This window comes from Boleophthalmus pectinirostris, unplaced genomic scaffold (genome assembly GCF_026225935.1).
Source record: "Boleophthalmus pectinirostris isolate CB_2022bp ecotype Guang Dong unplaced genomic scaffold, ASM2622593v1 HiC_scaffold_9, whole genome shotgun sequence".
In the NCBI taxonomy this organism is placed as follows: domain Eukaryota; kingdom Metazoa; phylum Chordata; class Actinopteri; order Gobiiformes; family Gobiidae; genus Boleophthalmus; species Boleophthalmus pectinirostris.
This window is the reverse complement of record NW_026571541.1, coordinates 37792419-37809481: the sequence shown is the minus strand read 5'-3', so window position 1 is coordinate 37809481 and position 17063 is coordinate 37792419. Positions and strand designations below refer to the sequence as shown.

Sequence of the window (17063 nt, the reverse complement as noted above, 5' to 3'; positions counted from 1 at the left end):
CCACGCCCACACAGGCCACGCCCCCGCACAGACCACACCCCCACACAGCTCCGCCCACAACAATGAACCACCTTCATGTTATTCATGTTAGTATTTTCTTTTTCTATTCCCATGTGTCTTTATATCTGTGTAAAACAGAACTCAACCAGGGTCTAGTTCGTTGTAAAGCTCAAATGAGGATCTAGTTGTGACTCTAGTTTAATTGTTGATCAGTGATTTGTTTTTGGACGTGTGACTCTGTTGTGTTAAACTCGACCTTTGAACTCTCTGTGCTTCTCTCGTCCTACACAAATTACACTTTTATTTGTTTTTCCAAATAAATTGATTTTCACAGAGGCGGAGTTGAATAAACTGGAGCGGGTCGGCTCAGGGCAGCGGCGAGGAGCAGAGCGCCACGATTCCTTATAAGTCCACTCCGGATCCGGAAGTACAATTTCCATTCATTTTTCTCACAGACTTTTCCAAAAATTCAAATCTAAGGAGCCTTGGTTTAGTTTTAAAACACGAGATTCTGTGAAACGTTTCAATAACTACAGTTTCAGAAACAGGTTAAATAAAACGACAGCTCCTCTGGTCAAACTTTATATCATTTTTTGATTGAGAAATTTACTTCCCGAATGTTACAAACCGCTGCTCCGACACTGACGTCTAATAGATGCATCAAGAATTTCAGACTTCAGGTCATTGCACAATTCATACTGGGAAGGATTTTCCGAAAAAGTGAGCGTCAAACCTCCATGTTTGTTTTCCCAGTGGGATGTGTCTGTTGTCAAAGTCGATCTTTTCAAGTCTTTTGAACCATATCACTTTTGTTTCTGGTTCTGATATTGTCATATTTTAGTTTTGGGATTCGGACGTCGTAATTCTGTGGTTGTTGGATCCTAACAGCGGAAAACAACTCGAGAAATTTGTTTGTGAACTTCCATAAATGCAAAAGTGAATCAGATGTGTGTGACTCAAACCTCTGTTCAAACTGTTTCTCTTCCCAACGGAATTGAAAAATAGTGAAAGGTGAAGGTGATGGGCAGGATTTAAAAAGTCAACGCCAAAGTGAAAGTCTCCAACTGTTCACCAAGAAACACCTTCCACTGCAAAGAGACCAAGACGTGATGTTTCTGTAAAACCACAAGAACAAGAAAGTGCAGCTCAGTCTGTTTGTCTTCTGCTCCTCTCCATTAACAAACGGGATTTTGTTTTGTGTAGTCAGTTCCTGGTGGTGCTCCCTGCGGTGGTGGAGTCTGGGAGTACGGTGAAGTTCTGCATGAGTCTGCTGCAGGTCTCTGAGGAGCTGAACTTCACCGTGAGTCTGATCAAAGACGAGAAGACGAGTTTACTCACAGACACAGTGGACGACGACACAAACACCTGCAGGACATTTCAGGTACTGCACCCTGAGACAGTCCTGGTTTAGTCCTGGTTTAGTCCTGGTTTAGTCCTGGTTTAGTCCTGGTTTAGTCCTGGTTTAGTCCTGGTTTTGTCTTGGATTAGTCCTGGTTTAGTCCTGGATTAGTCCTGGTTTAGTCCTGGATTAGTCCTGGTTTAGTCCTGGATTAGTCCTGGTTTAGTCCTGGTTTTGTCTTGGATTAGTCCTGGTTTAGTCCTGGATTAGTCCTGGTTTAGTCCTTAGTCTTTTGTCTTGGATTAGTCCTGGTTTAGTCCTGGATTAGTCCTGGTTTAGTCCTGGTTTGTCTTGGATTAGTCTGGTTTAGTCCTGGATTAGTCCTGGTTTAGTCCTGGATTAGTCCTGGTTTAGTCCTGGTTTAGTCTGGATTAGTCCTGGATTAGTCCTGGATTAGTCCTGGTTTTGTCCTGGTTTAGTCCTGGTTTAGTCCTGGTTAGTCCTTGTTAGTCCTGGTTTTGTCTTGGTTTAGTCCTGGTTTAGTCCTGGATTAGTCCTGGTTTAGTCCTGGATTAGTCCTGGTTTTGTCTTGGTTAGTCAGTGTCACCTGAAAGTGTCAGATTATTAAAATCAATCAGAGGTTTAAATCGATTAAGAAGATCTTGACCGATAAGGAATCGAGTCAGTTGGAGACAAATAGATTTGGTGGACCACGGTCATGGGTCCAACTGTGAAGTGAATCAAAGCTGCTTTGGTCAGGACGGTGCTGGTGTCAGTGTATGACTGGACTTCAAGAAAGCATGGAGAACATTTCAGGTTTCGTCCTTTTACATGAATCACTTTTCACAATTGATCAAAAAGAATGTTTGACATTACACTGACGTGTGCAGTGGTGCCAAGGACAGCTTCCTGTTGGAGCTCGTTGTCGAGGATGTTGGGCATGTAAAGCTTCTGAGCTGGGCACTTTTTAGTTAGTTTGCACAAAAATCTTTTAAAAGGCCGTTTGGTGTGACTGTCTAGTGCAGGGGTGGGCAAACTTTTTGGCTTGCGGGCCACATAGGGTCCTAAAATTTGACTCAAGGGCTGGACAGAACACAGGACATGACGTGTCAAGAGCTCAGCTGCATTAATTCGTATTTACGCTTATGTAAGAAGTGCACTTCACGCTGTACAACATTGCTGCGAAAACATTCAGAACACACAAGAAGTTAATAGATCTGTTCCACTGCACACAACAGGGAAACAAACACCATGACCTCACCGTTTTCAAATTTGACTCAAAATAACTCAATAACAATGCCAATGCCAAACAATCACACACACATTCATATATGCAGCAAAACTGGACACTATAAAGTCACATAATTCGACAACCACAACATTAAAACTTTATGTTTACATGTTTTTATCAATCAACTTAAAATGTAAGCAGTGCAGCCTTATATCTTGAACATCAGTACTTCACTCATGGTCTGAATGACTCCTGTAAGAACACTTTCCCATAAAGCATTGCGGCCAACATAATACGCCACACCTCAATGTATATGCAGTGCGCCATCTACTGGGAAACGCCGGAAATGCATGACAAATAAAACATCAACAAGGTTTATTATTGTAATTTATTCCAGTTCGGCGGGCCGGATTAAAAGGTTTAAAGAGCCACATACGGCCCCCGGGCCATAGTTTGCACACCCCTGGTCTAGCGCATTGTCATTTTGAAGTTGACTTTCTGAACTTACCTGAGAGGCACTGTTGGGCTTCAAAGCATGTTTGTGCTTTAAGCTGGTTTCAGTTTCTGCCATTTTCACTTCAGATCGACAGATAGAAGTGGCTGTGGGCTCTGGGAGACCAGGACCAAGTTCAACATCCTTAAAGAAGGGAGTTACTTCTTTGGTTTGTTGGTTTAAAATAGCTAAGAGCCCTGAGTAATATTTAAATGTGACTTTTTCACAGATATTGACAGTTTATTTCAGTTAAATATGACTATTATAACCGATTTGACAAAAAGATTTACTAAAAACAAGAAGAATAAATCAGAATTGAATTCCTTGTATCAAACAAAGTTAAAAAAAAAAAAAAACATTATACAGCAATTTAAGACTAAAGGAAGTGGAGATAAAACCTTTTCTTGTTTCTTGTTTTTGGATTTTATGCTCATCGGCCACTAGAGGGCGTCACCAACTTGTCTCCATGGATTTTAAAAAATCTTAGGCCCAAACCTAACACCATGTCAAAAGTCAAAATCTTTTCCAGAAGTGCATGATTTTCATGAATTCCCCCCTGACTGTTGGACGGGAGACAAGGACTAAACCAGGTCTAATCCAGGTCTAAACCAGGGACTAAACCAGGTCTAATCCAGGTCTAAACTAAACCAGGTCTAATCCAGGTCTAAACCAGGGACTAAACCAGGTCTAATCCAGGTCTAAACCAGGTCTAATCCAGGTCTAAAACCAGGACCTCTAAACCAGGTCTAATCCAGGTCTAAACCAGGTCTAATCCAGGTCTAAACCAGGGACTAAACCAGGTCTAATCCAGGTCTAAACCAGGTCTAATCCAGGTCTAAACCAGGGACTAAACCAGGTCTAATCCAGGTCTAAACCAGGGACTAAACCAGGTCTAATCCAGGTCTAAACCAGGTCTAAACCAGGTCTAATCCAGGTCTAAACCAGGTCTAAACCAGGTCTAATCCAGGTCTAAACCAGGTCTAAACCAGGACTAAACCAGGTCTAATCCAGGTCTAAACCAGGTCCAGGTCTAAACCAGGTCTAATCCAGGTCTAAACCAGGTCTAATCCAGGTCTAATCCAGGTCTAAATCAGGGACTAAACCAGGTCTAATCCAGGTCTAAACCAGGGACTGAACCAGGTCTAATCCAGGTCTAAATCAGGGACTAAACCAGGTCTAATCCAAGTCTAAACCAGGACTAATCCAGGTCTAATCCAGGTCTAAATCAGGACTAAACCAGGTCTAATCCAGGTCTAAACCAGGAGGTCTAATCCAGGTCTAATCCAGGTCTAAACCAGGTCTAAACCAGGTCTAAACCAGGACTAAACCAGGACTAAACCAGGTCTAAACCAGGTCTAAACCAGGACTAAACCAGGGACTGAACCAGGTCTAATCCAGGTCTAAACCAGGTCTAAACCAGGTCTAATCCAGGTCTAAAAAAGATCTAAACCAGGACTAAACCAGGGACTGAACCAGGTCTAATCCAGGTCTAACCCAGGACTAAACCAGGTCTAAACCAGGTCTAATCCAGGTCTAAACCAGGTCTAAACCAGGTCTAATCCAGGTCTAAACCAGGACTAAACCAGGTCTAATCCAGGTCTAAACCAGGACTAAACTGTGTCTAAACTGGGTCTAAACCAGGATTAAACCAGGACTAAACCAGGTCTAAACCAGGTCTAATCCAGGTCTAAAAAAGATCTAAACCAGGACTAAACCAGGGACTGAACCAGGTCTAAACCAGGACTAAACCAGGTCTAAAACCAGGTCTAATCCAGGTCTAAACCAGGTCTAAACCAGGTCTAAACCAGGTCTAATCCAGGTCTAAACCAGGACTAAACCAGGTCTAATCCAGGTCTAAACCAGGACTAAACTGTGTCTAAACTGGTCTAAAACCAGGACTAAACCAGGACTAAACCAGGTCTAAACCAGGTCTAAACCAGGACTAAACCAGGTCTAAACCAGGTCTAAACCAGGTCTAAACCAGGACTAAACCAGAACTAAACCAGGACTAAGCCAGGACTAAACCAGGTCTAAACCAGGTCTAAACCAGGACTAAACCAGAACTAAACCAGGACTAAACCAGGACTAAACCAGGACTAAACCAGGACTAAACCAGGTCTAAACCAGGACTAAACCAGGTCTAAACCAGGACTAAACCAGGTCTAAACCAGGTCTAAACCAGATTATAAAAACATTCAGACAAACATGATTCGTTTGTTGTTTGTTTATTTGTAATTTACTGTTTATAAAATGTTCAGTGTTTGTTTGGAGCAGCACACGGGGACGTGTACTCTGTCTCTGCCTCGTCACCTGAACACAACAAAAATACACACATTAGTACTTCTACTCCATGAAAAGTACACAGTATTCAGAGTATTGCAGTAGTGTAGTATTGTAGTACTTGGTTGGTAGTAGTCGTAGATTCTGACCACAGCAGGTTTGAGGCTCTGGACCTGAATTTCCTCAACCAGACGCAGACGGAAGGACACGGGCACATCTTTAGACAACTGTAAGACAAAGACCAGGACTAGACCAGGACTAGACCAGGACTAGACCAGGACTAGACCAGGACTAGACCAGGACTAGACCAGGACTAGACCAGGACTGGACCAGCACTAGACCAGGACTAGACCAGGACTAGACCAGGACTAGACCAGGACTAGACCAGGACTAGACCAGGACTAGACCAGGACTAGACTAGACCAGGACTGGACCAGAACTAGACCAGGACTAGACCAGGACTAGACCAGGACTAGACCAGACTAGACCAGGACTAGACCAGGACTAGACCAGACCAGGACTAGACCAGGACTAGACCAGGACTAGACCAGGACTAGACCAGAACTAGATCAGGACTAGACTAGACCAGGACTTAGACCAGGACTAGACCAGGACTAGACCAGGACTAGACTAGACCAGGACTGGACCAGGACTAGACCGGGACTAGACCAGGACTGGACCAGGACTAGACCGGGACTAGACCAGGACTAGACCAGACTAGACCAGGACCACTAGACCAGGACTAGACCAGAACTAGACCAGGACTAGACCAGGACTAGACCAGGACTAGGACTAGACCAGGACTGGACCAGGACTAGACCGGGACTAGACCAGGACAGACCAGACTAGACCGGGACTAGACCAGGACTAGACCAGCACTAGACCAGGACTAGACTAGAAACTAGACCAGAACTAGACCAGAACTAGACCAGAACTAGACCAGGACTGGACCAGGACTAGACCAGACTAGACCAGAACTAGACCAGACCAGGACTAGACCAGGACTAGACCAGGACTAGACCAGGACTAGACCAGACTAGACCAGGACTAGACCAGGACTAGACCAGAACTAGACCAGGACTAGACCAGGACTAGACCAGGACTAGACTAGACCAGGACTGGACCAGGACTAGACCAGGACTAGACCAGGACTAGACCAGGACTAGACCAGGACTAGACCAGGACTAGACCAGACTAGACCAGGACTAGACCAGAACTAGACCAGACTAGACCAGGAACTAGACCAGGACTAGACCAGGACTAGACCAGGACTAGACCAGGACTAGACTAGACCAGACTAGACCAGGACTGGACCAGGACTAGACCAGGACTAGACCAGGACTGGACCAGGACTAGACCAGGACTAGACCAGGACTAGACCAGGGACTAGACCAGGACTGGACCAGGACTAGACCAGGACTGGACCAGGACTGGACCAGGACTAGACCAGACTAGACCAGGACTAGACCAGGACTGGACCAGGACTGGACCTGGACTAGACCAGGACTAGACCAGGACTAGACCAGGACTAGACCAGGACTGGACCAGGACTAGACCAGGACTGGACCAGGACTAGACCAGGACTGGACCAGGACTGGACCTGGACTAGACCAGGACTGGACCAGGACTGGACCTGGACTGGACCAGGACTGGACCAGGACTGACCAGGACTGGACCTGGACTGGACCAGGACTAGACCAGGACTAGATCAGGACTAGACCAGGACTGGACCTGGACTAAACCAGGACTAGACCAGGACTAGACCAGGACTAGACCAGGACTAGAGTAGATAAGTGTTTTTAAAGTGACCTCTTTGATGTAGAGGAGGATGTGATCTTCGTTCCGCTCCACTCGGTCGACTCCAGACTCAGACTCCAGCTGAAAAAAAACACACACATTGTAGTGGCCAAAATGGTCCGTGTGGCGCTGTGTCTTTGTTTTCTGTGGGTTGTTGTTTATTTAAGTCCATTAATTAGGTTATACAGGTGTTACAAACTGATGAAGAACAGTGTTTTGTCCGTGTTCATGGCTCATGATGAAATAAAGGAATATTTGAGCTTTTACTGGAGTTTTGTCTCATTTATATGGAAACACGTGTCAGGAATGTCTTCATAATCTGGATCCGAGTGGTTTGTGTGACATAAGGCCACACTGCCCCTACACACACGTACATGTATGTGACAAACACACATGTTGTACATGTTTGTACATGTGACTGTGTCCTGGTGTAAAACAGGTGCAGTGTTGTGTTTTGTATTTTTAAGATTATAAAATTCAATATCAAAAATGTTGAATTGTCTCATCTGTTTTCAAACATAAGTCTCACTGGATTATAAGAAGCACTAAGAGAAACAAACAAACGACACTTGAGTCTGATCCAGAGGTAGGCAAACTATGGCCCGGGGGCCGTATGCAGCCCCCCTCTGACGGGGCAGGGGGGGGGTAATGAGCTAACCAGTGTGGGTCCTTGGGCAAGACCCTTCGTGCTACTGCCCACCTCATACAATGATGAGAGAGAAAGAAACGTATGACATGCCGGCTCAGACGTCGCCCGGCCAAAACAAGGTCTGCATCAGGTGCTGGGGAACCAGGGCACCTTGATGAAAAATGGGCTACTGGAACACGGCGGCGAGATGCGAGAACAAGGCTCTGTTGGAATGCTACTACTACAGTAACCCTAGGCAGAGGGGTTACATGAACAGGATGTGGGAGAAATGGTTATTACGATACCCACAGTCCAAGCTAACGGCCAAACAACTAGTAGCTCAGTGTTCCAACATCCACAAACGGCAACTGCTTTCACAACTAGAGATTGATGAGGTACAACACAAATGCCACGGCAAGGGGGAACCAGTGTGCCAGGTCAGAGGGGAGTTGACACCAACTCCCCAACCAGAGATTGGGTACGAAACCCCAATAAGTATCACGCTGAGCGAGGCAGCGACTGACCTGAAAGATAAGATCATGGCCCGAATGAACACAAGGCAACCCCGATGCCGGTTACAGAGGCTAAGTGAAGTACCATCTGAAAGTCTCCTAGACGATGTGAATGCAGCACTGACAGTGATCCCTACCACAACAATCACTGAAACCAATGAGCTGATATACACTTCAGCAGCAGTGATCCTAGATGTGTGTTGGGCTATAAGAGCAACCATGGGAGCCATGCGATACAATACCCACCATGGCAAAGACGGTTAGAGGCTAAAATCAAGGAGGTGCGGAGAGAAGTGAGCCAACTGTCAGAGGCCCAGAAAGGTGCAATGAAAAAGCAAGTGCCCAAGAGGTACAACCAGTTGCCCATACCTGAAGCACTCGAAACTGCCAAACAAAGGCTCCAAGCCTTGGCCAGCCGCCTAAAGAGGTACACACGAGATAACGAGGCCAGACGAATAAACCGGCTGTTCGCAACACAAACCGGTGAAAGTGTACGCTCAGTGGCAGGGGTAATAACAGCAGAGCAGACCCACCAAGGCTGGAGACTGAGAGGTACTGGAAAGGCATATGGGAAAGGGAGGCATCACATAACACCGATGCACAGTGGCTGGTGGATCTGAGAGAAGACCACAGCAACCTCCCTGAACAGAATCCAGTCACCATCACAGTGGCAGACATCCAGGTATGAAAAACTGGACCGCACCGGGCCCTGACATGATCCATGCGTACTGGCTAAAGAAGCTCACTGCCCTCCACGAGTGCCTGGCAGCACAGATGAACCAGCTGCTAAGGGATGGGACTCACCCTGAATGGTTAACCCAAGGGCGTACGATCCTGATCCTAAAGGATCCCTCAAAGGGTGCAGTCCCATCCAACTATCGGCCAATAACCTGTCTCTCCACAACATGGAAGCTCATGTCAGGCATCATTGCAGCTAAGATAAGTGGGCACATGAATCAATACATGAGTGCAGCACAGAAGGGTATCGGCAAAAACACCAGGGGAGCCAAACACCAACTCCTGGTTGACCGAACAGTCGCCCGCGACTGCAGAACCCGTAAGACCAACCTGTGCACTGCCTGGATTGATTACAAGAAAGCCTATGACTCAATGCCACACACATGGATCACTGAGTGCTTGAAGCTGTACAATATCAACAGGACTCTAAGGGCGTTCATTGCGAACTCGATGCGGTTGTGGAAAACCACCCTTGAAGCCAAGGGGAAGCCACTTGCACATGTGTCCATCAAATGTGGCATATACCAAGGAGACTCACTGTCCCCACTACTGTTCTGCATAGGCCTGAACCCCCTCAGCCAAATAATCGACCGCACTGGCTATGGATACCGACTCAGAAACGGGGCCACCATCAGTCACCTCCTCTACATGGATGACATCAAGCTGTACGCTAAGAGTGAGCGAGACATTGACTCACTGATCCACACCACAAGGATCTACAGTACAGACATTGGGATGTCATTCGGGCTTGAGAAATGTAGCAGGATGGTGACAAAGAGAGGGAAGGTAGTCCACACAGAGGGGGTGTCACTCCCAGAGGGAACAATAGCAGACGTTGAGGACAGTTACAAGTACCTTGGTATCCCACAAGCAAGTGGCTCCTCGAAGAGGCAACAAGGAAAGCGGCTACGGCCAAATACCTGCAAAGAGTGAGGCAAGTCCTTAGAAGCCAGCTCAATGGCAAGAACAAGGTGCAGGCAATCAACAGCTACGCCCTGCCAGTGATCAGATACCCTGCAGGGATTGTAAGCTGGCCAAAGGAGGAGATACAGACCACAGATGTTAAGACACGAAAGCTCCTGACCATGCATGGAGGGTTCCATCCCAAATCCAGCACCCTGAGACTGTACGCAGGCCGGAAGGAAGGGGGCCGAGGACTAGTGAGTGTGGGAACCACTGTCCAGGATGAAACATCCAAGCTCCTTGAGTACATCAAGGACAAGGCCCTGGCAGATGAGGTGCTCAGAGAATGTCTCAGACAGTGGGGTCCAGAGGAAGAGGTGCTGGAGGGACCATCATGGCAGGACAAACCCCTACATGGGGCGAACCACCGGAACATAACTGAAGTGGCTGATATCAAGAAATCCTACCAATGGCTTGAGAGGGCTGGTCTGAAGGACACACAGAGGCACTGATCCTGGCTGCTCAGGAGCAGGACCTGGGCACTCGAGCAATAGAGGCCCAGATCTACCACACCAGACAAGACCCACGGTGTAGACTGTGCAAAGAGGCTCCTGAGACAGTCCAGCACATAACTGCAGGGTGTAAGATGCTGGCAGGGAAAGCATACATGGAGCGACATAACCAAGTGGCGGGCATAGTGTACAGAAACATCTGTGCAGAGTACAGGCTGGAGACCCCAGGATCAAGGTGGGAAACACCTCCAAAGGTTGTGGAGAACGACCGAGCCAAGATCCTGTGGGACTTCCAGATACAGACTGACAGAATGGTGATGGACCAACCAGACATAGTGGTGGTGGATAAGAAACAGAGCAGAGCCGTGGTGGTTGACATCGCAATACCAAGCGATGGTAATATCAGGAAAAAGGAACACGAGAAGCTAGAGAAATACCAGGGGCTCAAGGAAGAGCTGGAGAGAGCCTGGAAAGTAAAGGCATCAGTGGTGCCTGTGGTGATCGGACACTCGGGGCTGTAACCCCCAAACTGGAAGAGTGGTTACAACAGATTACCGGGAAAAACAATGGACATCTCAGTCCAGAAAAGTGCAGTACTGGGAACAGCAAAGATACTGCGCAGAACTGTCAAGCTCCCAGGCCTCTGGTAGAGGACCCGAGCTCAATGAGGGTGAGAGAGACCTACCACCGTGGAAGGTGAGAAACACATTTTTTTTATAAATATATATATATATATATATATATATATATATATATGAACACTTTTCTTTCTGAGACAGAAGTCCAATTTGTGATCCAGCAGCAAATTGTGTGTTGTAACCTCCACACCCAGTTCATACCCCTTACGGACGCTGACGCGCTGCTCCAGGTAGGTTGGAGTTCTAATTTTGCAGCGGCAACAGCGCGTCTCCAAGGTTTTTAGCAGGAAAGGACAGGAAATAAAAGCGGTGTCAAAATAAACTTTCGATGGCCTTTCAAAATAACTTAACCAAAGTCAAGACAATGACGTAAACAACACGCACTGCATCCAAGGAACGGCTAATGATGGACGACGAAAAGTTAATTCACTGTGGAGAAATATAACGTGATTTACGATGTCAGACACCAATTCTACAAGGACTCAGGACTAAGCCAGAACTAAACCAGGACTAAACCAGAACCAGGACTCACTGTCTGAATGTGCTCAGAGGTCCTTCCGTGTAGACCCGAGTGACCGCGGGCGAAAGGACCGGTGCAGAGCTCAGAGACGAAGAGGTACGTGCAGCCGTCGCTGTTTTCGGACACCCTGCTCCGCGAGGCTCAGGGTTCTCTCTCTCTCTCTCTCCAAGATTAGTCTTGGTTTAGTCCTGGTTTAGTTCTGGTGTAGTCCTGTTTTAGACCTGGTTTAGACCTGGTTTAGTCCTGATGTAGTCCTGGTTTAAGGCCAATTTACGGTCCAGCGTCAAATCGTCTGCGTCGACGCGTCCGAAATTTTCTAACTACGCGTCAAAACGCCGCAGACAGCAGGAGAAGCGACGCAGACGATAAGAGCTGTGATTGGTCGTCTGTACCACCGCTCTACAGACATTTCCTGTCGGCTTTTCTTTCTTTCAATATACATTGAGAAATAATGTGTTTAATGCAGCTTTGTGCATATGTGTTTACATTTTACAGAAACAAAACTTAAAAATGGCTAACTTACATAAACAAAGCGCTTATAAAGCAAACAAAAAAAAATCGCTCCTGGTACGTGGTCAGTTTCTCTCGGACTTTAAAAGGACACGACTCAGTGGAATATGAGTGTTCTTTCTGTGACAGAGTCACATTGTGCTACAGTCACATTGGTGAGTCTGTTCTGTGCTTTTATCGCGTTGGAGATGGTTCATGTTAAACTTTTCAGAGACGTCTGCGGGTCACACACACAGACCATATATATGAATGGACAGATATCGTCGCCCCCTAGTGTTTTGGCAGTGAATTACTTTGCGGTGCACAGACCTCGACGCAGATCCATAAATAAAAAACGACGGCGACAGTGAGCGTTGAGTGGATGCAGAACTATACTTCAGCTTTTAGTCCTGAACCGCCCTTAAAATTCCAGAACATAAAACTCGCCCGTTTCAGCGACTATATGCCCGTATCCTTCAGTGCAGGTCTCTGTATCAACATATAAACATATCATCTTTATTACCTGTACGGAAATAAGATTTTAATCGCGCTCATAATGTATGTTAATTATAGGTGATTTTACCTTATTAAAGAAAAAAAAAACTGCGTGCTAATAGATTTAAACCTCATTAACGCAAATGCGTTGCAGTTATACACTTAATTCACAATGCACTTAATACACTTTAACATAAAATAAATGATAAAAAGCAAGTACAAAATGTGATGTCTGAAAACAGTGAGAAGATGTGCAGGCTGCAGCAGGAGCGTCTCTGACGCTCTGGTGTGAATTGAAACTTTGAAATTTAAAAAAATACGCGCAGCTCCGACTATGTTAAGGCTGAAGTATAGTTTTGCGTCGACTCACCGTAAATTGGCCTTTAAGCACTGCTGCTGCTCCTGGTGTGAATTCGGGGCTACGCAGGGCCTGTGCGTCGACCGACGTGTACAGGCGAATTACTTTGCGGTGCACAGACCTCGATGCAGATCCATAAATCAAAAACGACGGTGACAAGGCGACGGTGGCAGTGCGCGTTGAGTCGACGCAGAACTATACTTCACCCTTAACATGTCATGGAGTGTGTTTATGGGTAGAGGTTCGGTTTAGCTTGTTAACATTTGATTGGGCCAAGGCTCGTACAGAGCTGTGTTGCAATCGCGCATTTTGGTCGTCAGTGAGAAATCCAGTTTAGGGAGGTAGACTAAAGAAAGTATGATGATGGCTACAACTAGATTCTGCCCCAGAAAGTATTTCAGAAGTATTTGTCTTTTGGACGCATTCACACTTAACTTTACATTCTTGTAACCGGGATAGTGCGTTTACATGCACCATGAATCAAAAAACCCGATCGTAAGCAGGATACTGATGGTCATGTATATGCACTCATTATGACCAATCTGCATCAGATCGAATATAACACACTCATATACTGGCACGTTGAACAGAAGAAGATCTGCAGAACACAACTTTTAGTGCTTTTAAATAGTAACTGTTAGTAATAATAATAAAAAATAAAATATTTTATCAATTTAATTTTCAGTGTTTTAGAAAGACAGATATTTTGTTGTGATGTTTTGTAGTGACTTTCAATTGAAATTCAAACTCAGGTTTTCTACATTTCCCATGTTATTTTTTTCTCTCCACTCCATCCATCTGCTCCTGGTCCGACCCTTCTCTCAAATTTTAGAACCCTATGTGGCCCCCGAGCCAAAAAGTCTGCCCACTGCTGGTCTAATCCTTAGTCCAGACTCCACAATCCACTAAACCAGGACTAAACCAGGACTAAACCAGGACTAAACCAGGACTAAACCAGGACTAAACCAGGTCTAAACCAGGACTAAACCAGGACTAAACCAGGACTAAACCAGGACTAAACCAGGACTAAACCAGGACTAAACCAGGACTAAACCAGGACTAAACAACTCTTGGTCTGATTTTATAAAATGCATTTCCCCCAAAAAAGTGTGACTTATTTATGTTTTTTTCTTCTTCATTACACATTTTTGGCTTCTAGAAAAATAAAAATAAAAACACGTTGAGGTGTGACGTGTTTGTCAGAGTGACTCACGTTCTTCAGAGACGCTTCATGAGGCACAAACCCTGAGAGCATCTTCACGTCCAGGATCACCATGTTTGTGCTGTTCTGCTCTCCACCGTATCTGCACAACAACCGACAGGTCACAGTCACGCCTGCCGCACCTGCCGCACCTGCCTGAGTCTGCTGACAGGAGCGGGCGCAGAGGGCGTCATGTACTCACTCGGCCTGTAGGAGGAGCTGGAGCACCGAGCCGCCGCACTCCATCTGAGTCTCGACCTTCACCCCCAGAGTCCGGACCTCAGACGGAACCGGGACGTTATAGAACAGAGAGACCTGAAACAAAGAACTGAACCAGGACTGGACCAGGACTGGACCAAGGACTGAACCAGGACTGAACCAGAACTAAACCAGGACTAATCCAAGGACTAACCCAGGACTAAACCAGGACTAGTCAGTGCCCCTGTCGCTCAGACTGACCTGTATGGAGGTGCAGGCGCTCCCTGTCACCTCCACACTGTACTGCCCCGCGGCGCCCCCCAGAGGGCGCTCCTGGTACAGCAGCTTGTTGCTCGGCTCCACGGTGAAGGACAAAGACCCCTCTGTGGGCCGGTTCAGATCCCGGACCAGGACCGTGCTGGACCCGTCCGGACTGTAGACCACAGCAGAGTACAGGGACAGAGCCTGCAGCGCCACCACTGTGTCCTAAAGAGGAATTACACCTGAATCACACCACTGCAGTACTTACACAGTACAAACAGTTTACTACAAGTACTTGGAGTAGTAGTAGTAGTAGTAGTAGTACCTGAGTGGACTGGAAGCCTCCATAGGGGTTCTGTAGTAGTAGTAGTAGTAGTAGTAGTAGTAGTAGTAGTAGTAGTAGTAGTAGTAGTAGTAGTAGTAGTAGTAGTAGTAGTAGCTAGTAGTAGTAGTAGTAGTAGTAGTAGTAGTAGTAGTAGTAGTAGTAGTAGTAGTAGTAGTAGCAGTAGCAGTAGCAGTAGTAGCAGTAGCAGTAGTAGTAGTAGTAGTAGTAGTAGTAGTAGTAGTAGTAGTAGTAGTAGTAGTAGTAGTAGTAGTACCTGAGTGGACTGGAAGCCTCCAGTAGTAGTAGTAGTAGTAGTAGTAGTAGTAGTAGTAGTAGTAGTAGCAGTAGTAGTAGTAGTAGTAGTAGTACCTAGTGAGTGGACTGGAAGCCTCCATAGGGGTTCTGTTGTCCTGTGAGCCAGCGCACGATCTTGGAGGCGTAGCTCAGGTCCTCCACACCCACAGAGGGCGCCGTGAGGACGGAGAGGAGCACGTACGACGAGATCTCCACCGACAGAGAAGAAGAAGAAGAAGAAGAAGACCAGTGCACCTGACCACCTACACACAAGGACACAGATAATACTCCCTACAACTGTACAACTCACTCTTATGTCACAGATAATACTCCCTACAACAGTAGGGAGTCCCGGCCCTCGTGACGGTGGTGTTCTCACCTTCGTCTGTGGCTCGGGAGCTCAGTCTGTGGAGGAGCTGAGCGCGAGTCTCTGTGTCTCCAGCCAAACTGAACACATAGGCCATCAGAGCTGTGGTGTAGAGGTTCTCCAGGTTCTCCGAGTGGTTCTTCAGACACGAGAGGCTACGTTCTACCACCGAGTCCTGACCAGAGGTCACCAGGGTACACACGAGTCAATACAGGGTGCAAGGTAGTAGTAGTAGAAGTAGCAGTACCAGTAGTAGTAGTAGTAGTAGTAAAAGTACTTACAGATTCTGTCATGTTCATCTCCAGAAAAGCAGCTGTGATGTAAGCGCTGAGGGTGACGTCATCGGACACTCCACCCTAAAAAACACACAGGACTAAACCAGGTCTAAACCAGGACTAAACCAGGTCTAAACCAGGTCTAACCAGGTAAACCAGGACTAAACCAGGACTAAACCAGGTCTAAACCAGGTCTAAACAGACTAAAGGACTAAACAGACTAAACCAGGACTAAACCAGGTCTAAACCAGACTAAACCAGGACTAAACCAGGTCTAAAACTCAGGTAAACCAGGACTAAAAGGACTAAACCAGGACTAAACCAGGACTAAACCAGGACAGGACTAAAACTGGACTAAACCAGGACTAAACCAGGACTAAACCAGGACTAAACAGGTCTAAACTGGACTAAAGGACTGGACTAAACCAGGACTAAAACAGGTCTAAACCAGGACTAAACCAGGCTAAACCAGGTCTAAACCAGGACTAAACTAAACCTGGACTAAACCAGGTCTAAACCAGGACTAAACCAGGACTAAAGGACTAAACCAGGACTAAACCAGGTCTAAACCAGGTCTAAACCAGGACTAAACCAGGACTAAACCAGGACTAAACCAGGACTAAACCAGGACTAAACAGGTCTAAACCAGGTCTAAACCAGGACTAAACCTAAACCTGGACTAAACCAGGACTAAACTAAACAGGACTAAACCTGGACTAAACCAGACTAAACCAGGACTAAACTGGACTAAACCAGGACTAAACCTGGACTAAACCAGGACTAAACCAGGTCTAAACCAGGTCTAAACCAGGTCTAAACCAGGACTAAACCAGGTCTAAACCTGGACTAAACCAGGTCTAAACCAGGACTAAACCTGGACTAAACCAGGACTAAACCAGGTCTAAACCAGGTCTAAACCAGGACTAAACCAGGTCTAAACCTGGACTAAACCAGGTCTAAACCAGGACTAAACCTGGACTAAACCAGGACTAAACCTGGACTAAACCAAACCAGGAAACCACTAAACCAGGTCTAAACCAGGACTAAACCAGGTCTAAACCAGGTCTTCGGCTGGTCCCACCTTCATCCTGTTGTTGAAGAGTTCTCCTGATGGTCTGAAGCACCCGTCGTCCTTCTGTCGGCTCATGAGCCAAGTCCGGGACAGGGTGATCTTTGTTGGGTCGATGTAGACGAAGGCACGGGCCTTGG

At 46.5% G+C, this 17063-nt stretch overlaps 1 protein-coding gene across 1 annotated transcript in view; it reads right to left on the bottom strand.

Moving 5' to 3' along the window:
* Positions 1-5272: 5272 nt before the first annotated feature.
* The window catches only part of LOC110153458 (alpha-2-macroglobulin-like protein 1), a 34057-nt gene continuing 22266 nt past the window's right edge, over positions 5273-17063 (bottom strand). Inside the window, exons 23-33 of the mRNA XM_055166725.1 lie at positions 16979-17058; positions 15861-15935; positions 15592-15754; positions 15290-15475; positions 14919-14953; positions 14594-14818; positions 14337-14449; positions 14147-14237; positions 7153-7221; positions 5465-5570; positions 5273-5373 (exon numbers count right to left, since the gene is read on the bottom strand). Of these exons, the coding sequence (XP_055022700.1) occupies positions 5318-5373; positions 5465-5570; positions 7153-7221; positions 14147-14237; positions 14337-14449; positions 14594-14818; positions 14919-14953; positions 15290-15475; positions 15592-15754; positions 15861-15935; positions 16979-17058 (1199 nt within the window). The 3' untranslated portion in view covers positions 5273-5317. The remainder of the gene's footprint in view (positions 5374-5464; positions 5571-7152; positions 7222-14146; positions 14238-14336; positions 14450-14593; positions 14819-14918; positions 14954-15289; positions 15476-15591; positions 15755-15860; positions 15936-16978; positions 17059-17063) is intronic.